General features: G+C 39.9%; 1 protein-coding gene across 1 annotated transcript in view; it reads right to left on the bottom strand.

Annotated features, from left to right (window-relative positions):
• Positions 1 to 24,523, bottom strand: part of FER1L6 (fer-1 like family member 6) — a 335,220-nt gene that overhangs the window by 16,036 nt on the left and 294,661 nt on the right. The window contains exon 37 of the mRNA XM_053715940.1: positions 1,311 to 1,552. Within this exon, the coding sequence (XP_053571915.1) occupies positions 1,311 to 1,552 (242 nt within the window). The remainder of the gene's footprint in view (positions 1 to 1,310; positions 1,553 to 24,523) is intronic.

The raw sequence follows: 24,523 nt of genomic DNA, 5'->3' as shown, positions 1-24,523 counted from the left end.
GGAATTCATTTCTTCAGACACCAAACTTCACCTCCTCCATTGACAGAGGCAAAGAGAATGACTGGGGATTATGGGTAGGGGAGTGACACTTAACAGCTTTGCTGTGGTGCTCTTTGCCTCCTCCTGCTGGCCAGGAGTGATATTCCCACTAGTAATTGGAATTATGTTGTGGACTCTCCATACCTTAGGAAAGAAATGGTAATTACATTTAGGTAACAAAAGTGTAACATGCCCTGAATCTAGATTTCCAATAACAGTCCTAAAAAGAATAAATCTTAGACTTAAAAAATAAAACAACTTATGAACATGTTAGTTCTGTAACTGGGCTTCATTGAATTAAAATTTCCTGCCATTTTAAATTGTATTATTAATATTATTATTTATTTATTATTTTTCTAGCTTTCTGAGCTTCAAACATTGCCTTCTAACACTACTATTCAGCAACACTTACAACCTACATAGCCCTATCTCTTAGCTTTCTCAACTTAAACCCTCTCCTCTTCTCAACTGCTCCCACTACTCTCCCTTTAGAGTTTAAGGTCACAAGCACACCTGTCCCGTATACCACCTTAATGCAAGGTAACCTACATCACATGGCAACTCAAGTATGGGGCCTTCTACCCCTCCATCACATTTGTCTTTATGTAAATTTGACCATGGAATTATGCATTTATGTTTAAAGCACTGTAGAATATGTTGTGGGTCTACAAATAAATAAATAATTAATTTTAACAATCCTTATAAAAATGTGCTCAGGCTAAAAATTTGTGTTGGACAAATTGCGTGTCATGAAAAAAATATTTTGTTTCACCTGATTTCTATAAGTCATTTCAAATTTGTTAATGCTATTTCCTATGTTGAACCTCATCAGGGCAGCATCACAAAGAAAATATCCCTATTTTTAATTTCTTTTGTAATAGTGTCGGGACTTGCTAAGAACAAAATGGGAAGGTGACATACTTATTGGCTGACACAGTCAACTGGCAAGGACATAGCTAAATCATTATTGAATAGTGTAATTTTGAACTTTTAAAGCCTTTCTTTCTTAAATGTGTATATTTCAGCAGTTCTCACATCTACAGACGAGCATTTCCCTCCTTTAAAATTAATGGTTTTAACTGCACAAATGAACTATATTTTTTGTTGCATGTATTTGTGTGTTTTTTTCATGAACGGAGTGTTCATTTATTGTTTTTGAACAAAAACAACAAATATTGAAAACATGTTTACATTTGTCCACAAACTAATACACGTCTAAATCCTACACATTACTACTGATAACACCTAAACCTAAAATTTAGAGTACTTACCCAGAAAGTCATCTGAAGATAATCTTTCAAAGTCCCAGACTTGAAGAAGAAGTACAGATGGAATTTTACGCTCTGTCTTCTCCAATGAAAATATGTTTTCTCGTTTAGTGACGACCATTTGTTTTTCAGCTGGTAGATAAAAAAATGGAAACACGAATCGCCAGTTGAAGTTTCCCTCCCCTGTCAAAGAGTTGTAATGAACATCGGTTTCTTGGCTGTCATCTTCAAGTCCTTTCAGCCACCTAAAATGAGTTCAAGCAATTTACATTCATAGAGTAAACAAAGCGCAGTTCAATAATACAGATCAGTAGTGTTTTTGAAATATGTTTTTAATAAGCGATTGTTTTTTTAAATACTTTATTTTGGAATATAAAATTGGATAGTACATTTGACCAATTTTTTTCTGCTCTCAAAAAGTGTAATTTGATTTATGTTTAAAGGGACATTGTACTTTAATTTTTTTCCCATTTAGGCCAGATTACAAGTGGTGAGCTAACTGTTGTGCGCAAGCGATATTTGGTTTATCTCAGATGTTTGCGTGCAAAGAAAGTAGCATGCGTATTATAAGTTGAAAGTAAACGTGTTTGCTCAAGCGCAATTGAATTTAATGCTTGTCGGGTTAGGGTGACCTCATAACTCTTTTACTGTATATTTCCTATACATGTTTCACATTCTAATATTATTTACTTACAGGATAATGTCCTTTTTATTCTTAAATACATATTTATATATATATATATATATATATATATATATATGTATATATATATATATATATATATATATATATATATATATATATATATATTTATATATATATGTGTGTGTGTGTGTGTGTGTGTGTTAGATATGTGCAATTCGGTTCGATTCAGAAATTCGGAAAATTCGGCGATTCGGATAGAACCGAATTTCCGAATTAAAATACTGCCGAATTTCACGAATAAATCCGAATTACTTTGGATTTATTCGGTAAATTCGGATGGCCATGGATTACACTAGTATTGTACAGTATATTGGGTTATATCACTCTGCTATGGGTTACACCTAATATACAGTACATAATACTAGTCTAATCCCACCTAACACCTACCGAAATTCTGAATTTCCGAACCGAACCGAATCCAGCCGAATTTCTTCGAATCCGAATGAATCCGAAACGAATCTATTCAAAATTTTCCGAATTCGAATCGATCCAAACTTCGAAAAATTCTGAATCGTTCCGAACCGAATTTTTTCGCCATGCACATGTTTAGTGTGTGTATACCTATACCTGCATATCTATTCCTATAGTTATATATACTGTAGGTATAGATATGTATTTTACATGAACAGTATCAAATATATAGAAATATATATTTAATAATAAAAAGTACATTATTTGAAGGGCATAGGATTGTAAAATATGCGTTTTGCGCATTGCATTTCTCAATTTAGATCTCAACATAGTAGGGTTAGTGCACATGAAAATGTAGTATTCTTTAGGCACGTTATTGAAATATTACATATAAAATATAAAAAAATTAATAATAATTATTAAAAAATATTAAACATACTGTAAAATATTCTAAATAATCCATCGAATTTACAGTATCTATATTATTTACAGTCTGTTTATTAATTTTTAATAGTTTATATAATTTATGTAATATTTAAAAAAAAACATGCGTGAGCAAAACCTTTTTACTTTGTAATATGCCTGAAATCCGAAGCGCACAAAAAGCCGACGAGCACAGTTAGTGTGTGATCGAGTAATTAGGGACCCACTCGTAATCTAGCCCTAAGTGTGTTCCCAATGGTCTATTTTACCTGCTGAAGTGCATTTAATTGTTTGCAAACAGCTACATTACCTTTATTTGTTATTAGAAATAGCTAATTTTGCCAGTTGTATCCCCACCTATACTGATAATATGAGTAACATACATTTTATCTGTAGAAAAGCTATGTAAATAGGAGATAATAACACTGATTAATCTCTTAGTGGGGTTATGAGGGAGAGAGAGAGTTAGTATGTGAAATAGCAGCTTGTTTGTATTCAACCCTCAGCCATAATTAACATTTCAATCCCTAACATAAATAACATTAGCAAGTCTGCTTTACTTGGAGGTTCAGCCAATTGTTATGGGCCTATCCAAGTTGAGGGTTTTCATGAGACAAAACCAGCTATTTCAAATACAGAAATATATATGAAGGAACCATTTCCCATACATTTAATACTCTGCAGTAACTATTAGAAGTCATTTGGAACACATTAAAGGGACATGAAACCCAAATGTGTTATTTCATGATTTAGAAAGATGTAATTGTAAACAACTTTCCAATTTACTTCTGTTATCTAGTTTCTTTAATTCTCTTGATATCCTTTGTTGAAAAGCATATCTAGATAGGCTCAGTAGCTGTTGATTTGTTGATTGGTGGCTGCACATAGATGCCTTGTGTGATTGGCTCACCCATGTGCATTGCTATTTCTTCAACAAAGGATATCTAAAGAATGAAGCAAATTAGTTAATAGAAGTAAATTTGAATGTTGTTTAAAATTGTGTTCTCTATCTGAATCATGAAAGAAAATCTTTGGGTTGTATGTCCCTTTTAGGGGAAACAAAACAGTGTCCTTTTAAGGCAGTAACTTGTATGTGTTGCTATGTAAAGTCAAAGAACTTTGGGAGGGATTGCAGATTTCCATTAGGTTTAAACCAGGAATTTTCCTGCATTCTCACACATTTAACAATGTCACATTTAACTGCGCTGTGTTGTGCACGTTGATGTGAGGCTACAGCTGCTCAGGTTTAAACCAGGAATTTTCCTGCATTCTCACACATTTAACAATGTCACATTTAACTGCGCTGGAATATTACACAATTATTAATAATATATAATAAATCTTAATAACTTTATCTCTGAATTATTTCCCATGAATGATTGTTTACATTTTTTACACCAAAATATGTAGGCGTGTTAAAGAGTCTGTATATATGTGAGCATGTACATAGTATATAGCCAAACGTATGTGGACACTAGACCATCACACCTATATGAGTTTGTCGGACATCCTGTTCTAAAACCATGGGCACTAATATGGAGTTGCCCCCTCCTTAGTGGCTGAAACTGCCTCTACTCTTCTCTGAATGCTTTCCACATTATACTATTTTGGAGTGTGTATGTGGGAATTTGTGCCCATTCAGCCAAAAGAGCATTTGTGAGGTCAGATACTCACGTTAGATGAGATCTGGCTTGCAATGGGCGTTCAAATTAGTCCCAAAAGGTGTACAATAGGTTTGAGGTCAGGGCTCTGTGCAGGCCACTTGAGTTCCTCCACACCAAACTTGTCAGACCATGTCTTCATGGACCTTACCTTGTACACAGGGGCACAGACATGCTGGAACAGGCTCTTCTCTAAACTGTTCTCACAAAGATGGAAACACCCAAATTTCTAATATGTCTTTTGCAGACCGTAGCATTAAGATCAGTCTTCAATGGAACTAAGGGGCCTAGCACAAACCTTGAATAACAGCCCCAGTCCAGCAAACTTTACAGTAGGCACTATGCATTCCTGTAGGTTGCATTTTCCTGGCATCAGCCACTCCTGACTTCTTCCATCAGCATACCAAATAGTGAAGAGTAATTGATCATTCCAAAGAACGCTACTCCAGAGTCCAGTGGCAATGTGCTTTACACCACTCCAAACGGCACTTAGTGTTGTGCATGTTGATGTGAGGCTACAGCTGCTCAATCATGGAAACCCATTTCATGAAGCTCCTGATGCACAGTTATTATGTTGCTTACAGAGGCAGTTTGGAACTCTGTAGTGAGTGATGCAACAGATGATAGGTGATTTTTATGCTCTACGATACTCATTGTGTGGCTCTGCTCTGTCAGTTTGTGTTGTCTACTACTTTGTGGCTGGGCTGTTGTTGCTCCTATTCTCTCAACTTCACAATAATAGCACTTAAAGTTGATTAGGGCAAATCTAGTAGGGTAGAAATGTTATCAACTCACTAGTGGTAAAGGTGGCATCCTACGACAGTGCCACATTTAAAGTCACTGAGCTCTTCAGAAAGACCCATTGTGATGCCAATGCTTGTGTATGGAGATTTCATGGCTATGTGCTCGATTTATTCACCTGTTATAAATAAGTGTGCCTGATACACCTGGACTCAATAATTAGTAGGAGTTTCCACATACTTTTCGCCATACAGTTTACTAGACATGTGCATGGACAAAAAATTGCTTGGGATGTTTCTTGGGTCATTTTTATAAAAAATCAATTTGTCCACTGTTTCCTATTGGAAAGTAGTAGAGAAGCAGCTAAATAGCAACTTAAACTTCAATAAAGTAGTAACTAGTGTTAGTGCTACAGGCCATCATCAGAAAAAAAGGAAAAATATTTTTGAATTCTTTCCCAGAAAAGTCTTTTCCTACCTTAAGAGCAACTGGTTTAAGAGAACGAACAAATCAGCTATTTTTTTTCTTGAATGCATTTTGGTTTGTTCTTTTTTTAAATATATATCTACTGTATATAAAGGGCCATTTGTTTTTTATTTTCAGATGAATGTAAAGAATATGGAAAAAACATAATTTATGCTTACCTGATAAATTTATTTCTCTTGTGATGTATCGAGTCCACGGATTCATCCTTACTTGTGGGATATTCTCCTCCCCTACAGGAAGTGGCAAAGAGAGCACCCACAGCAGAGCTGCCTATATAGCTCCCCCCTTAGCTCCACCCCCCAGTCATTTGACCGAAGGCTAGGAAGAAAAAGGAGAAACCATAGGGTGCAGTGGTGACTGAAAGTTTAAAAATAAAAATATATATGCCTGTCTTAAAAAACAGGGCGGGCCGTGGACTCGATACATCACAAGAGAAATAAATTTATCAGGTAAGCATAAATTATGTTTTCTCTTGTAAGATGTATCAAGTCCACGGATTCATCCTTACTTGTGGGATACCAATACCAAAGCTTTAGAACACGGATGAAGGGAGGGACAAGACAGGGACCTTAAACGGAATGCACCACTGCTTGTAGAACCTTTATCCCAAAAATAGCCTCTGAAGAAGCAAAAGTATCGAATTTGTAAAATTTGGAAAAAGTATGAAGCGAAGACCAAGTCGCCGCCTTACAAATCTGTTCAACAGAAGCCTCATTTTTAAAAGCCCATGTGGAAACCACAGCTCTAGTAGAATGAGCAGTAATCCTTTCAGGAGGCTGCCATCCAGCAGTCTCATAGGCCAAACGGATGATGCTTTTGAGCCAAAAGGAAAGAGAGGTAGCCGTAGCCCTTTGACCTCTCCGTTTACCAGAATAAACAACAAACAAAGAAGATGTTTGACAGAAATCTTTAGTTGCTTGTAAGTAGAAATTTAAAGCACGAACCACATCAAGATTGTGTAACAGACGTTCCTTCTTAGATGAAGGGTTAGGACACAAAGAAGGAACCACAATCTCTTGATTGATATTCTTATTAGAAACAACCTTAGGAAGAAACTTAGGAAGAAACTCAGGTTTTGGTACATAAAACCACCTTATCAAGGTAAGGGGAATCACATTGTAAAGCAGATAGCTCAGCAACTCTTCGAGCCAAAGAGATAGCTACTAAAAACAAAACTTTCCAAGATAGATAGCTTAATATCTATGGAATGCATAGGTTCAAACGGAACCCCTTGAAGAACTTTAAGAACTAAGTTTAGGCTCCATGGTGGAGCAACACGTTTAAATACAGGCTTGATTCTGACCAAAGCCTGACTAAATGCTTTAACGTCTGGGACATCTGCCAGACGTTTGTGAAGTAGAATAGACAAAGCAGATATTTGACCTTTAAGAGAACTAGCAGATAATCCCTTCTCCAAACCATCTTGGAGAAAAGACAATATTCTAGGAATCCTAATCTTACTCCACGAGTAACCTTTGGATTCACACCAATAAAGATATTTGCTCCAAATCTTATGATAAATCTTCCTGGTGACAGGCTTTCTAGCCTGAATCAGGGTATCAATGACCGATTCAGAGAAACCACGCTTTGATAAAATCATGCGTTCAATCTCCAAGCAGTCAGACGCAGAGAAATTAGATTTGGATGCGTGCACGGCCCTTGAATTAGAAGGTCCCGCCTCATTGGCAGAGTCCACGGTGGAACCGAGGACATGTCCACTAGGTCTGCATACCAAGTCCTGCGTGGCCACGCAGGAGCTATCAGAATTATCGAAGCTCTCTCCTGCTTGATTCTGGCAACCAGACGTAGGAGGAGAGGAAACGGTGGAAATACATAAGCCAGATTGAAGGACCAAGGCACTGCTAGAACATCTATCAGTACCGCCTTTGGGATCCCGGGACCTGGACCCGTAATGAGGAAGTTTGGCATTCTGACGAGACGCCATCAGATCCAATTCTGGTGTGCCCCATAGCTGAATCAGCTGGGCAAATACCTCCGGATGGAGTTCCCACTCCCCCGGATGAAGAGTCTGACGACTTAGAAAATCCGCCTCCCAGTTCCCTACTCCTGGGATGTGGATTGCTGATAGATGGCAAGAGTGATCCTCTGCCCACCGGATTATTTTGGTTACCTCCATCATCACTAGAGAACTCCTTGTTCCTCCCTGATGATTGATATAAGCTACAGTCGTGATGTTGTCCGACTGAAACCTGATGAATTTGGCCGCAGCAAGCTGAGGCCACGCCTGAAGCGCATTGAAAATCGCTCTCAGTTCAAAAATGCTTATCGGGAGGAGAGCTTCCTCCCGAGACCATAAGCCCTGTGCTTTCAGGGAGTTCCAGACTGCACCCCAGCCTAGCAGGCTGGCATCTGTCGTTACAATGAGCCACTCTGGCCTGCGGAAGCACATTCACTGAGAGAGGTGGTCCTGAGACAACCACCAGAGAAGAGAATCTCTGGTCTCCTGGTCCAGATGCAGTTGAGGAGATAAGTCTGCATAATCCCCATTCCACTGTTTGAGCATGCATAGTTGCAGTGGTCTGAGGTGTAGACAGGCAAAAGGAACTATGTCCATTGCCGCTACCATGAGTCCGATTACCTCCATACACTGAGCCACTGATGGCCAAGGAATGGAATGAAGAGCTCGGCAAGTGGATAAGAGTTTAAACTTTCTGACCTCCGTCAGAAATATTTTCATTTCTACCGAGTCTATCAGAGTCCCTAGGAAGGAAACTCTTGTAAGAGGGAAGAGAGAACTCTTTTTTATGTTCACCTTCCACCCGTGAGATGTCAGAAAAGCCAACACGATGTCTGTGTGAGACTTGGCTAGCTGGAAAGTCGACGCCTGAATCAAGATGTCGTCTAGATAAGGCGCCGCTGCTATGCCCCGTGGTCGTAGAACCGCCAGAAGGGACCCTAGCACTTTTGTGAAAATTCTGAGAGCCGTGGCCATCCCGAAAGGAAGGGCCACAAACTGGTAATGCCTGTTAAGAAAGGCGAATCTGAGGAATTGATGATGATCTCTGTGAAAAGGGATGTGTAGATACGCATCCTTTAAGTCCACGGTAGTCATATATTGACCCTCCTGGATCAGAGGTAGAATAGTCCGAATAGTCTCCATCTTGAATGATGGAACTTTGAGGAACTTGTTTAGAATTTTGAGATCCAAGATTGGTCTGAAAGTTCCCTCTTTCTTGGGAACCACAATCAGGTTTGAATAAAACCCTAGCCCCTGTTCCTCCTTTGGGACTGGGCGAATCACCCCCATGGTATGTAGGTCTACACAGCGTAAGAATGCCTCTCTCTTTGTCTGGTTTACAGACAATCGAGAAATGTGAAATCTCTCCCTTGGAAGGGAGCCCTTGAATTCCAGAAGATATCCCTGGGACACAATTTCTAAAGCCCAGGGATCCTGAACATCTCTCGCCCAAGCCTGAGTGAAGAGAGAGAGTCTGCCCCCTACTAGTTCCGGTCCCGGATCGGGGGCTACCCCTTCATGCTGTCTTAGAGGCAGCTGCAGGCTTCTTGGCCTGTTTACCCTTGTTCCAAGCCTGGTTAGGCTTCCAGACTGACTTGGATTGGGCAAAATCCCCCTCTTGCTTTGTAGCAGAGGAAGCTAAAGCGGGACCACTCTTAAAGTTCCGAAAGGAATGAAAATTATTTTGTGTGGCCCTCATCTTATTTGATCTATACTGAGGGAGGGCATGACCTTTCCCTCCAGTAATGTCTGAAATAATCTCCTTCAGTTCAGGCCCGAATAGGGTCTTACCTTTGAAAGGAATGTTCAAAAGTTTAGATTTAGATGACACATCAGCAGACAAGGACTTAAGCCATAATGCCCTGCATGCTAAAATGGCAAAACCTGAGATCTTTGCCGCTAATTTAGCCAGTTGAAAAGCGGCATCTGTAATAAAAGAATTAGCCAACTTAAGTGCCTTAATTCTGTCCATAATTTCCTCTAATGGAGTCTCCATTTGAAGAGCCTCTTCTAGAGCCTCAAACCAGAAAGCAGCTGCAGTCGTTACAGGAACAATGCACGCAATAGGTTGGAGAGAAAAACCTTGATGAACAAAAATTTTCTTCAGGAGACCCTCTAATTTTTTATCCATAGGATCTTTGAAAGCACAACTGTCCTCGATAGGTATAGTTGTACGCTTAGACAGAGTAGAAATAGCTCCCTCCACCTTAGGAACTGTCTGCCATGAGTCCCTTATGGTATCAGATATGGGAAACATTTTCTTAAAAACAGGAGGGGGAGTGAACGGAATACCTGGTCTATCCTCCCACTCCTTAGCAATAATATCGACAATCCTCTTAGGGACTGGAAAAACATCAGTGTAAACAGGAACCTCTAAGTATCTATCAATTTTACACAATTTCTCTGGGACCATTATAGGGTCACAATCATCTAGAGTTGCTAATACCTCCCTAAGCAATAAGCGGAGGTGTTCAAGCTTAAATTTAAAGACCGTCATATCAGAATCTGTCTGAGGAAGCGTCTTTCCTGAATCAGAAATTTCTCCCTCAGATAACAAATCCCTCGCCCCTTCAAAGCATTGTGAGGGCATATCAGAAACGGCTACTAAAGCGTGAGACGGCTCAGCATTTTTCCTTAACCCAGAGCAGTCCCGCTTTCCTTGTAAACCAGGCAGTTTGGATAAAACCTCAGTGATGGTTGTATTCATAACTGTGGCCATGTCTTGTAAAGTAAATGAATGTGACACACTAGAGGTACTTGTCGTCACTTGTGCGGGCGTTACTGGTTGTGACACTTGGGGAGAGCTAGATGGTGAACCCTCATTTACTTCTGACTGAGAATCATCTATTGCTCTATTTTTAAGTGCTAATATATGTTCCTTATAATTTATAATAGCAAATAAGGAAAAGGTGAGCACCACTGCTAGATAAAAACAAAAATGTATTCCATATATTTAAAATGTAAATACAGGACAGCAGTATCTGGAGATATTGGGTTTAGGAAAGGAGAAGCATATTAAAGGCTTACGCGTTTCAGCATAAAGCTGTAATCATAGCCTGGCTATGATTACGGCTTTATGCTGAAACACGTAAGCCTTTATATGCTTCTCCTTTCCTAAACCCAATATCTCCAGATACTGCTGTCCTGTATTTACATTTTAAATATATGGAATACATTTTTGTTTTTATCTAGCAGTGGTGCTCACCTTTTCCTTATTTGCTATTGTTACTTGCCGGTTACTTTGCACCATGCTAGAACTTTGCTATAACTATGCAAAACGAAGCCTTCCACTGATTGGACGGAGAGCGCACACACCCCCAACACTAACGTGATGGAACCCGGCGTGGGAGATCCAGACAGAGGAAATTTCTTGGGGTGAGCGGAAGAAAAAGGAGGGGGATCTGGTTCCTGCGAGACTCCAGTCATACCCGCACACCGCCATCCGGAAGGAAGAATAGAAAGCCGCTGAAGAATCTTCACCCGACGGAGAGGTATGTGAGTTGGGCCCGCCGAGGCATTTAACTACACCTCTCAAGCACGCCAATATTAACATATATATACCGTGTAACCTACCTGGTTGGGATTGACACACACAGGGGTTAGTGCTTGTAGGAAACGCCTATATATACAAGCAAAACTGTGGACAGAGACATTTGTGATTCCCTTATAATCCCCCAGTATACCCCTAAGTCCATTCTTTCTACTAACCCTTATAATTTATAGACATATCAGTACATTTGGGACACATTCTAAGAGGGGGTTCCACAATGGCTTCCAAACATATTGAACAAGAATTTTCCTTGGTAACAGACATGTTAAACAGGCTAGTAATGTAACAAGCAAGCTTGGAAAACACTGTAATCAAAGTAAATAACACTTAGAAATAAAACGGTACTGTGCCTTTAAGAGAAAAAAAGCTGCACAAGTTCTGCAAAACAGTGTAAAAAAGCAGTAAACTTAACGAAATTTTTACAGTAGTATCTTACAGCCTTAGTAACTTTGCACAACTATGCAAATAAACAATTAACCCCTTAATGGCAAAACCGGATTGAAAAAACATCAAAACCGATAAAAAAGACTTTCAGCACCTTGCCACAGCTCTGCTGTGGCGCCTACCTGCCCTTCAGAACGATTTGTGGGGAAAAAACATAATTTATGTAAGAACTTACCTGATAAATTCCTTTCTTTCATATTAGCAAGAGTCCATGAGCTAGTGACGTATGGGATATACATTCCTACCAGGAGGGGCAAAGTTTCCCAAACCTCAAAATGCCTATAAATACACCCCTCACCACACCCACAAATCAGTTTAATGAATAGCCAAGAAGTGGGGTGATAAGAAAAAAAGTGTGAAAGCATAAAAAATAACGAATTGGAATAATTGTGCTTTATACAAAAAAATCATAACCACCACAAAAAGGGTGGGCCTCATGGACTCTTGCTAATATGAAAGAAAGGAATTTATCAGGTAAGTTCTTACATAAATTATGTTTTCTTTCATGTAATTAGCAAGAGTCCATGAGCTAGTGACGTATGGGATAATGACTACCCAAGATGTGGATCTTTCCACGCAAGAGTCACTAGAGAGGGAGGGATAAAATAAAGACAGCCAATTCCGCTGAAAAATAATCCACACCCAAAATAATTTAAATTTTATAATGAAAAAAACTAAAAATATAAGCAGAAGATTCAAACTGAAACAGCTGCCTGAAGTACTTTTCTACCAAAAACAGCTTCAGAAGAAGAAAACACATCAAAATGGTAGAATTTAGTAAAAGTATGCAAAGAAGACCAAGTTGCTGCTTTGCAAATCTGATCAACCGAAGCTTCATTCCTAAACGCCCAGGAAGTAGAAACTGACCTAGTAGAATGAGCTGTAATCCTCTGAGGCGGAGTTTTACCCGACTCGACATAAGCATGACGAATTAAAGATTTCAACCAAGATGCCAAAGAAATGGCAGAGGCCTTCTGACCTTTCCTGGAACCGGAAAAGATAACAAATAGACTAGAAGTCTTTCGGAAAGTCTTAGTAGCTTCAACATAATATTTCAAAGCTCTAACTACATCCAAAGAATGCAATGATTTCTCCTTAGAATTCTTAGGATTAGGACATAATGAAGGAACCACAATTTCTCTACTAATGTTGTTGGAATTCACAACCTTAGGTAAAAATTCAAAAGAAGTTCGCAACACCGCCTTATCCTGGTGAAAAATCAGAAAAGGAGATTCACAAGAAAGAGCAGATAATTCAGAAACTCTTCTGGCAGAAGAGATGGCCAAAAGGAACAAAACTTTCTAAGAAAGTAATTTAATGTCCAATGAATGCATAGGTTCAAACAGAGGAGCTTGAAGAGCCCTCAGAACCAAATTCAAACTCCAAGGAGGAGAAATTGACTTAATAACAGGTTTTATACGAACCAAAGCTTGTACAAAACAATGAATATCAGGAAGATTAGCAATCTTTCTGTGAAAAAGAACAGAAAGAGCAGAGATTTGTCCTTTCAAGGAACTTGCAGACAAACCTTTATCCAAACCATCCTGAAGAAACTGTAAAATTCTCGGAATTCTAAAAGAATGCCAGGAAAAATGATGAGAAAGACACCAAGAAATGTAAGTCTTCCAGACTCTATAATATATCTCCCTAGATACAGATTTACGAGCCTGTAACATAGTATTAATCACAGAGTCAGAGAAACCTCTTTGACTAAGAATCAAGCGTTCAATCTCCATACCTTTAAATTTAAGGATTTGAGATCCTGATGGAAAAAAGGACCTTGCGACAGAAGGTCTGGTCTTAACGGAAGAGTCCACGGTTGGCAAGAAGCCATCCGGACAAGATCCGCATACCAAAACCTGTGAGGCCATGCTGGAGCTACCAGCAGAACAAATGAGCATTCCTTCAGAATCTTGGAGATCACTCTTGGAAGAAGAACTAGAGGCGGAAAGATATAGGCAGGATGATACTTCCAAGGAAGTGACAATGCATCCACTGCTTCCGCTTGAGGATCCCTGGATCTGGACAGATACCTGGGAAGTTTCTTGTTTAGATGAGAGGCCATCAGATCTATTTCTGGAAGTCCCCACATTTGAACAATCTGAAGAAATACCTCTGGGTGAAGAGACCATTCGCCCGGATGCAACGTTTGGCGACTGAGATAATCCGCTTCCCAATTGTCTATGCCTGGGATATGGACCGCAGAAACTAGACAGGAGCTGGATTCTGCCCAAACCAGAATTCTTCTTTCATAGCTAGAGGACTGTGAGTCCCTCCTTGATGATTGATGTATGCCACAGATGTGACATTGTCTGTCTGAAAACAAATGAACGATTCTCTCTTTAGAAGAGGCCAAGACTGAAGAGCTCTGAAAATTGCACGGAGTTCCAAAATATTGATCGGTAATCTCACCTCCTGAGATTCCCAAACCCCTTGTGCCGTCAGAGACCCCCACACAGCTCCCCAACCTGTAAGACTTGCATCTGTTGAAATTACAGTCCAGGTCGGAAGAACAAAAGAAGCCCCCTGAACTAAACGATGGTGATCTGTCCACCACGTCAGAGAGTGTCGTACAATCGGTTTTAAAGATATTAATTGAGATATCTTTGTGTAATCCCTGCACCATTGGTTCAGCATACAGAGCTGAAGAGGTCGCATGTGAAAACGAGCAATGGGGATCGCGTCCGATGCAGCAGTCATAAGACCTAGAATTTCCATGCATAAGGCTACCGAAGGGAATGATTGTGACTGAAGGTTTCGACAAGCTGAAATCAATTTTAGACGTCTCTTGTCTGTCAAAGATAGAGTCATGGACACTGAATCTATCTGGAAACCCAAAAAGGTTACCCTTCTCTGAGGAATCAATGAACTTTTTAGTAAATTGATCCTCCAACCATGATCTTGAAGAAACAATACAAGTCGATTCGTATGAGATTCTGCTAAATGTGAAGACTGAGCAAGTACCAAGATATCATCCAAATAAGGAAATACCACAATACCCTGTTCTCTGATTACAGACAGAAGGGCACCGAGAACCTTTGTAAAAATTCTTGGAGCTGTTGCTAGGCCAAACGGCAGAGCCACAAACTGGTAATGCTTGTCTAGGAAAGAGAATCTCAGAAACTGATAGTGATCTGAATGAATCGGAATATGCAGATATGCATCCTGTAAATCTATTGTAGACATATAATGCCCTTGCTGAACAAAAGGCAGGATAGTCCTTACAGTTACCATTTTGAATGTTGGTATCCTTACATAACGATTCAATATTTTTAGATCCAGAACTGGTCTGAAGGAATTCTCCTTCTTTGGTACAATGAAGAGATTTGAATAAAACCCCAGCCCCTGTTCCAGAACTGGAACTGGCATAATTACTCCAGCCAACTCTAGATCTGAAACACATTTCAGAAATGCTTGAGCCTTCGCTGGATTTACTGGGACACGGGAAAGAAAAAATCTCTTTGCAGGAGGTCTTATCTTGAAACCAATTCTGTACCCTTCTGAAACAATGTTCTGAATCCAAAGATTGTGAACGGAATTGATCCAAATTTCTTTGAAAAAACGTAATCTGCCCCCTATCAGCTGAGCTGGAATGAGGGCCGCACCTTCATGTGGACTTAGGAGCTGGCTTTGATTTTCTAAAAGGCTTGGATTTATTCCAGACTGGAGATGGTTTCCAAACTGATACCGCTCCTGAGGATGAAGGATCAGGCTTTTGTTCCTTGTTGTGACGAAAGGAACGAAAACGATTATTAGACCTGAATTTACCTTTAGACTTTTTATCCTGTGGTAAAAAAGTTCCTTTCCCTCCAGTAACAGTTGAGATAATAGAATCCAACTGAGAACCAAATAATTTATTACCCTGGAAAGAAAGGGAAAGCAGAGTAGACTTAGAAGACATATCAGCATTCCAAGTTTTAAGCCATAAAGCTCTTCTAGCTAAAATAGCTAGAGACATATACCTGACATCAACTCTAATGATATCAAAGATGGCATCACAAATAAAATTATTAGCATGTTGAAGCAGAATAATAATGCTATGAGAATTATGATCTGTTACTTGTTGCGCTAAAGCTTCCAACCAAAAAGTTGAAGCTGCAGCAACATCCGCCAAAGATATAGCAGGTCTAAGAAGATTACCTGAACACAAATAAGCTTTTCTTAGAAAGGATTCAATTTTGCTATCTAAAGGATCCTTAAAGGAAGTACCATCTGCCGTAGGAATAGTAGTGCGCTTAGCAAGAGTAGAGACAGCCCCATCAACCTTAGGGATTTTGTCCCAAAATTCTAATCTGTCAGATGGCACAGGATATAATTGCTTAAAACGTTTAGAAGGAGTAAATGAATTACCCAAATTATTCCATTCCCTGGAAATTACTTCAGAAATAGCACCAGGAACAGGAAAAACTTCTGGAATAAATACAGGAGATTTAAAAACCTTATCTAAACGTTTAGATTTAGTATCAAGAGGACCAGAATCCTCAATTTCTAATGCAATTAGGACTTCTTTAAGTAAAGAACGAATAAATTCCATTTTAAATAAATATGAAGATTTATCAGCATCAACCTCTGAGACAGAATCCTCTGAACCAGAAGAACCACTATCAGAATCAGAATGATGATGTTCATTTAAAAATTCATCTGAACAATGAGAAGTTTTAAAAGACTTTTTATGTTTACTAGAAGGAGGAATAACAGACATAGCCTTCTTAATGGATTTAGAAACAAAGACCTAGATTTGGAGTTTGGCGGTAGCCGTGAAAACCAGCGTTAGAGGCTCCTAACGCTGGTTTTAGGCTACCGCCGGTATTTAGAGTCACTCGAAATAGGGTCTAACGCTCACTTTTCAGCCGCGACTTTTCCATACCGCAGATCCCCTTACGTCAATTGCGTATCCTATCTTTTCAATGGGATCTTCCTAACTCCGGTATTTAGAGTCGTTTCTGAAGTGAGCGTTAGACATCTAACGACAAAACTCCAGCCGCAGAAAAAAGTCAGTAGTTAAGAGCTTTTTGGGCTAACGCCAGTTCATAAAGCTCTTAACTACTGTACTCTAAAGTACACTAACACCCATAAACTACCTATGTACCCCTAAACCGAGGTCCCCCCACATCGCCGCCACTCGATTACATTTTTTTAACCCCTAATCTGCCGACCGCAAAGCGCCGCCACCTACATTATAGCTATGTACCCCTAATCTGCTGCCCCTAACACCGTCGACCCCTATATTATATTTATTAACCCCTAACCTGCCCCCCTCAACGTCGCCGACACCTGCCTCCACTGATTAACCCCTAATCTGCCGAGCGGACCGCACCGCTACTATAATAAATGTATTAACCCCTAATCCGCCTCACTAACCCTATCATAAATAGTATTAACCCCTAATCTGCCCTCCCTAACATCGCCGACACCTAACTTCAATTATTAACCCCTAATCTTCCGACCGGAGCTCACCGCTACTATAATAAATGGATTAACCCCTAAAGCTAAGTCTAACCCTAACACTAACACCCCCCTAACTTAAATATAATTTTAATCTAACAAAATTAATTAACTCTTATTAAATAAATTAATCCTATTTAAAGCTAAATACTTACCTGTAAAATAAATCCTAATATAGCTACAATATAAATTATAATTACATTGTAGCTATTTTAGGATTAATATTTATTTTACAGGCAACTTTGTATTTATTTTAACCAGGTACAATAGCTATTAAATAGTTAAGAACTATTTAATAGTTACCTAGTTAAAATAATAACAAAATTACCTGTAAAATAAATCCTAACCTAAGTTCTAATTAAACCTAACACTACACTATCAATAAATTAATTAAATAAAATACCTACAATTACCTACAATAAAATCTAACACTACACTATCAATAAATAAAATAAATACAATTCCTACAAATAACTACAATGAAATAAACTAACTAAAGTAAAGTAAAGTACAAAAAATAAAAAAATATTTACAAACATCAGAAAAATATTACAACAATTTTAAACTAATTACACCTACTCTAAGCCCCCTAATAAAATAACAAAGACCCCCAAAATAACAAAATGCCCTACCCTATTCTAAATTAATAAAGTTAAAAGCTCTTTTACCTTACCAGCCCTGAACAGGGCCCTTTGCGGGGCATGCCCCAAGAAAATCAGCTCTTTTGCCTGTAAAAAAAAACATACAATACCCCCCCCAACATTACAACCCACCACCCACATACCCCTAATCTACCCCAAACCCCCCTTAAATAAACCTAACACTATGGCGTAATTTTGTTATTATTTTAACTAGGTAACTATTAAATAGTTCTTAACTATTTAATAGCTATTGTACCTGGTTAAAATAAATACAAAGTTGCCTGTAAAATAAATATTAATCCTAAAATAGCTACAATGTAATTATAATTTATATTGTAGCTATATTAGGATTTATTTTACAGGTAAGTATTTAGCTTTAAATAGGATTAATTTATTTAATAAGAGTTAATTAATTTCGTTAGATTAAAATTATATTTAAGTTAGGGGGGTGTTAGTGTTAGGGTTAGACTTAGCTTTAGGGGTTAATCCATTTATTATAGTAGCGGTGAGCTCCGGTCGGAAGATTAGGGGTTAATAATTGAAGTTAGGTGTCGGCGATGTTAGGGAGGGCAGATTAGGGGTTAATACTATTTATGATAGGGTTAGTGAGGCGGATTAGGGGTTAATACATTTATTATAGTAGCGGTGCGGTCCGCTCGGCAGATTAGGGGTTAATCAGTGGAGGCAGGTGTCGGCGACGTTGAGGGGGGCAGGTTAGGGGTTAATAAATATAATATAGGGGTCGGCGGTGTTAGGGGCAGCAGATTAGGGGTACATAGGGATAATGTAAATTGCGGCGGTTTACGGAGCGGCAGATTAGGGGTTAATAATATAATGCAGGGGTCAGCGATAGCGGGGGCGGCAGATTAGGGGTTAATAAGTGTAAGGTTAGGGGTGTTTAGACTCGGGGTACATGTTAGAGTGTTAGGTGCAGACGTAGGAAGAGTTTCCCCATAGGAAACAATGGGGCTGCGTTAGGAGCTGAACGCGGCTTTTTTGCAGGTGTTAGGTTTTTTTTCAGCTCAAACAGCCCCATTGTTTCCTATGGGGATATCGTGCACGAGCACGTTTTTGAGGCTGGCCGCGTCCGTAAGCAACTCTGGTATCGAGAGTTGAAGCTGCGTTAAAAATGCTCTACGCTCCTTTTTTGGAGCCTAACGCAGCCTTTATGTGGACTCTCAATACCAGAGTTATTTTTATGGTGCGGCCAGTAAAACGCGGGCGTTAGTTTTTCGGGTCGTTACCGACAAAACTCTAAATCTAGCCGAAAATCTCTTATGTTATCAGGAACACTCTGAGTATTAGATGTTGACGGAACAGCAACAGGTAATGGAACTTTACTAAAGGAAATATTATCTGCATTAACAAGTTTGTCATGACATTCAATACAAACAATAGCTGGAGGAATAGCTACCAAAAGTTTACAGCAGATACACTTAGCTTTGGTAGCTCCAGCACCAGGCAGTGATTTTCCAGAAGTATCTTCTGACTCAGTTGCAACGTGGGACATCTTGCAATATGTAATAGAAAAAACAACATATAAAGCAAAATTAATCAAATTCCTTAAATGACAGTTTCAGGAATGGGAAAAAAATGCCAGTGAATAAGCTTCTAGCAACCAGAAGCAATAAATAATGAGACTTAAATAATATGGAGACAAAAGTGACGCCCATATTTTTTTAGCGCCAGATAAGACGCCCACATTATTTGGCGCCAAAAGCATTTAGCGCCAAAAATGACGCCACATCCGGAACGCCGACACTTTTGGCGCAAAAGAACGTAAAAAAAACGCAACTTCCGGCGACACGTATGACGCCGGAAACAGAAAAAAAATTTTGCGCCAAAAAAGTCCGCGCCAAGAATGACGCAATAAAATGAAGCATTTTCAGCCCCCGCGAGCCTAACAGCCCACAGGGAAAAAGTCAAATTTTAAGGTAAGAAAAAAATGATTGATTCAAATGCATTATCCCAAATATGAAACTGACTGTCTGAAATAAGGAATGTTGAACATCCTGAGTCAAGGCAAATAAATGTTTGAATACATATATTTAGAACTTTATAAAAAAGTGCCCAACCATAGCTTAGAGTGTCACAGAAAATAAGACTTACTTACCCCAGGACACTCATCTAGATGTTGTAGAAAGCCAAACCAGTACTGAAACGAAAATCAGCAGATGTAATGGTATATATATGAGTATATCGTCGATCTGAAAAGGGAGGTAAGAGATGAATCTCTACGACCGATAACAGAGAACCTATGAAATAGACCCCGTAGAAGGAGATCATTGAATTCAAATAGGCAATACTCTCCTCACATCCCTCTGACATTCACTGCACGCTGAGAGGAAAACCGGGCTCCAACCTGCTGCGGAGTGCATATCAACGTAGAATCTAGCACAAACTTCACCACCTCCATAGGAGGCAAAGTTTGTAAAACTGATTTGTGGGTGTGGTGAGGGGTGTATTTATAGGCATTTTGAGGTTTGGGAAACTTTGCCCCTCCTGGTAGGAATGTATATCCCATACGTCACTAGCTCATGGACTCTTGCTAATTACATGGAAGAAAACCTCCTTTACAGCCCTCAAACACATCAGGAAGCTCTAGAAAAGCAGTTGGATGACTCTTAAGGAAAAGAAACTGCGCAACTGAGGCGCGAAAATAGGCTCCTCCCACCTCACTCAATGTTTTGAGGCCTATTAAAAAAACACCTGAGTGTCTCTTAATTAACCATGTGGGTTAAAAAACTCTAACACAAGCCACAATGACCCCTTCAGTCCCTTCAAAAAACGTTATAATTGCATCATTTACTGAACAAACAAAAAAAGTTTTTCCTAACAGTGTCACCAGTAACAAATGAGCCCCTCAAGCAAGCTGAAATTCCTAAGTGTCTGAATACAGCTTACCCTTTCCCCATGGGGATATTGCCAGCCTTAACTAGAATAAACACAGTCTGTCTAGAAAAACATAGACTGAACATTAGTGATGTCGCGAATAGTTCGCCGGCGAATAGTTCCCGGCGAACATAGCATGTTCGCGTTCGCCGTGGCCCCTATTTGTCATTATTGAGTAATACTTTGACCCTGTACCTCACAGTCAGCAGACACATTCCAGCCAATCAGCAGCAGACCCTCCCTCCCAGACCCTCCTACCTCCTGGACAGCATCCATTTTAGATTCATTCGGAAGCTGCATTGTTAGTGAGAGGAGGGACAGTGTAGCTGCTGCTGAGTTAATAGGGAAATCAATAGCTAGGCTAGTGTATTCAGTGTCCACTACAGTCCTGAAGGACTCATCTGATCTCTGCTGTAAGGACAGCACCCCAAAAAGCCCTTTTTAGGGCTAGAACATCAGTCTGCTTTTTTTTTTTTCCTGTGTAATCTAATTGCAGTTGCCTGCCTGCCAGCGTGCCTGCCTGCCAGTGCCACCACTCATATCTGGTGTAACAGTAGTGTAGATTTAAAAAAAACAACACTTTTTTGACTGTGTTAAAAAATAGCAGTCAGTTTCCTTCACACGTGTGCGTTTCAGTGCCTGCCAGGGCACAGTGTCACCCCAGTGCAACTCATATCTGGTGTAACAGTAGTGTAGATTTAAAAAAAACAAGACTTTTTTGACTGTGTTAAATAATAGCAGTCAGTTTCCTTCACACGTGTGCGTTTCAGTGCCTGCCTGCCAGGGCACAGTGTCACCCCAGTGCAACTCATATCTGGTGTAACAGTAGTGTAGATTTAAAAAAAACAACACTTTTTTGACTGTGTTAAATAATAGCAGTCAGTTTCCTTCACACGTGTGCGTTTCAGTGCCTGCCAGGGCACAGTGTCACCCCAGTGCAACTCATATCTGGTGTAACAGTAGTGTAGATTTAAAAAAACAACACTTTTTTGACTGTGTTAAATAATAGCAGTCAGTTTCCTTCACATGTGTGCATTTCAGTGCCTGCCTGCCAGGGCACAGTGTCACCCCAGTGCAAATCATATCTGGTGTAACAGTAGTGTACATTTAAAAAACAACAACACTTTTTTGACTGTGTTAAATAATAGCAGTCAGTTTCCTTCACACGTCTGCGTTTCAGTGCCTGCCAGGGCACAGTATCATACCAGTGCAACTCATATCTGGTGTAACAGTAGTGTACATTTAAAAAAAAAAAATTTTTTTTGACTGTAATAGATTGAATAGCATTTAGTTGTCTGCAAGCGTGTGTGTCAGGCCTACAGCGTCTACTCTGCCAACTTCTGCCAGTGCACAGTGCCACTCATATCTGTTGTCACAGTAGCTTGCACGCATAGTACCACTAATCGAAAAAAAAATGACAGGCAGAGGCAGGCCACCCCGCAGGGGCTGTCGTGTTCATGGTGCTGTGATTCCCTTTGGCCCTAGAATAATGCCCAGTGTTCAGAGGCCACGTACCCCAAACTCGAACATTTCTGAGGACATAGTTGACTGGCTAACACAGGACACCCAATCTTCTACAGCTTCCGCTCGGAACCTAGCTTCGGGCACCTCTCATGTTACCACTCGCCCGCCTGCCGCCACCACCAACACTAGCACCACAGCCGCTTCAGTTGATCTGTCAGAGGAGTTATTTACACATCAGTTGGAAGAAATGAGTGATAGTGATGCGCAACCATTATTGCCAGAGGATGTAGATAACAGGGATTTGTCTCAGTCAGGCAGCATTACACACATGGATGTAACAGGGATTAAACTGATAAGAATAGAACTACTTAACACACCACTCCTATCTGGTGGCACATTAGATTGCACGCGCAGTGCCCCAAATTTGAAGTAGGAGGACCGACCAAGAATCTTTTTCCATCTCCCGGTTCCTAAAATCGATGCCATATACACGTCTCCTGATAGGGGATGTAACAGGGATTAAACTGATAAGAATAGTACTACTTCACACACCACTCCTATCTGGTGGCACATTAGATTGCACGCGCAGTGTCCCAAATTTGAAGTAGGAGGACGGACCAAGAATCTTTTTCCATCTCCCGGTTCCTAAAATCGATGCCATATACACGTCCCCTGATAGGGAACGTAACAGGGATTAAACTGATAAGAATAAAACTACTTAACACACCACTCCTATCTGGTGGCACATTAGATTACACGCGCAGTGCCCCAAATTTGAAGTAGGAGGACCGACCAAGCATCTTTTTCCATCTCCCGGTTCCTCAGAGGAGGAAGGTGGCTTTGAGGAGGTGGAAGACCAAACACAGCAGGTGTCCCAGGGGGCTTGTTGTCACCTTTGGGGACCCTTGGTGTTGTACGTGGCTGGGTGGAGGAAGAGACCTTCAATGACATTAGTGAGGACAAGGAACGGGACATGGCTAGCTTGGTATCGAATCTTGTGCAAATGGGGAGTTTGCGGTTGTGCAAATGGACTGTTTGCGGTTGTTTGCGGTGCATTAAAGGGACAGTCTAGGCCAAAATAAACTTTCATGATTCAGATAGAGCATGCAATTTTAAACAATTTTCCAATTTACTTTTATCACCAATTTTGCTTTGTTCTCTTGGCATTCTTAGTTGAAAGCTTAACCTAGGAGATTCATATGCTAATTTCTTAGACCTTGAAGCCCACCTCTTTCAGATTGCATTTTAACAGTTTTTCACCACTAGAGGGTGTTAGTTCACGTATTTCATATAGATAACAATGTGCTCGTGCACGAGAAGTTATCTGGGAGCAGGCACTGATTGGCTAGACTGCAAGTCTGTCAAAAGAACTGAAAAAAACATAATTTATGCTTACCTGCTAAAATTATTTCTCTTGTAGTGTATCCAGTCCACGGATCATCCATTACTTGTGGGATATTCTCCTTCCCAACAGGAAGTTGCAAGAGGATCACCCACAGCAGAGCTGCTATATAGCTCCTCCCCTAACTGCCATATCCAGTCATTCGACCGAAACAAGCCGAGAAAGGAGAAACCATAGGGTGCAGTGGTGACTGAAGTTTAATTAAAATTTAGACCTGCCTTAAAAGGACAAGGCGGGCCGTGGACTGGATACACTACAAGAGAAATAAATTTATCAGGTAAGCATAAATTATGTTTTCTCTTGTTAAGTGTATCCAGTCCACGGATCATCCATTACTTGTGGGATACCAATACCAAAGCTTAAGTACACGGATGATGGGAAGGACAAGGCAGGAACTTAACGGAAGGAACCACTGCCTGTAGAACCTTTCTCCCAAAACAGCCTCCGAAGAAGCAAAAGTATCAAATTTGTAAAATTTTGAAAAGGTATGAAGCGAAGACCAAGTCGCAGCCTTGCAAATCTGTTCAACAGAGGCCTCATTTTTAAAGGCCCAGGTGGAAGCCACAGCTCTAGTAGAATGAGCTGTAATTCTTTCAGGGGGCTGCTGTCCTGCAGTCTCATATGCTAAACGGATTATACTCCGAAGCCAAAAAGAAAGAGAGGTTGCCGAGGCCTTTTGACCTCTCCTCTGTCCAGAGTAAATAACAAACAGGTGAGATGTTTGGCGAAAATCTTTAGTAGCCTGCAAGTAAAACTTCAATGCACGGACTACGTCTAGATTATGCAAAAGACGTTCCTTCTTTGAAGAAGGATTAGGGCATAATGATGGAACAACAATCTCTTGATTGATATTCTTGTTAGAAACCACCTTAGGTAAAAACCCAGGTTTTGTACGCAGAACTACTTTATCTGAATGAAAGATCAGATAAGGAGAATCACAATGTAAGGCAGATAACTCCGAGACTCTTCGAG

The sequence above is a fragment of the Bombina bombina genome, chromosome 5, assembly GCF_027579735.1.
Source record: "Bombina bombina isolate aBomBom1 chromosome 5, aBomBom1.pri, whole genome shotgun sequence".
NCBI lineage: Eukaryota > Metazoa > Chordata > Amphibia > Anura > Bombinatoridae > Bombina > Bombina bombina.
This window is presented reverse-complemented; position numbering and strand designations above follow the sequence as displayed.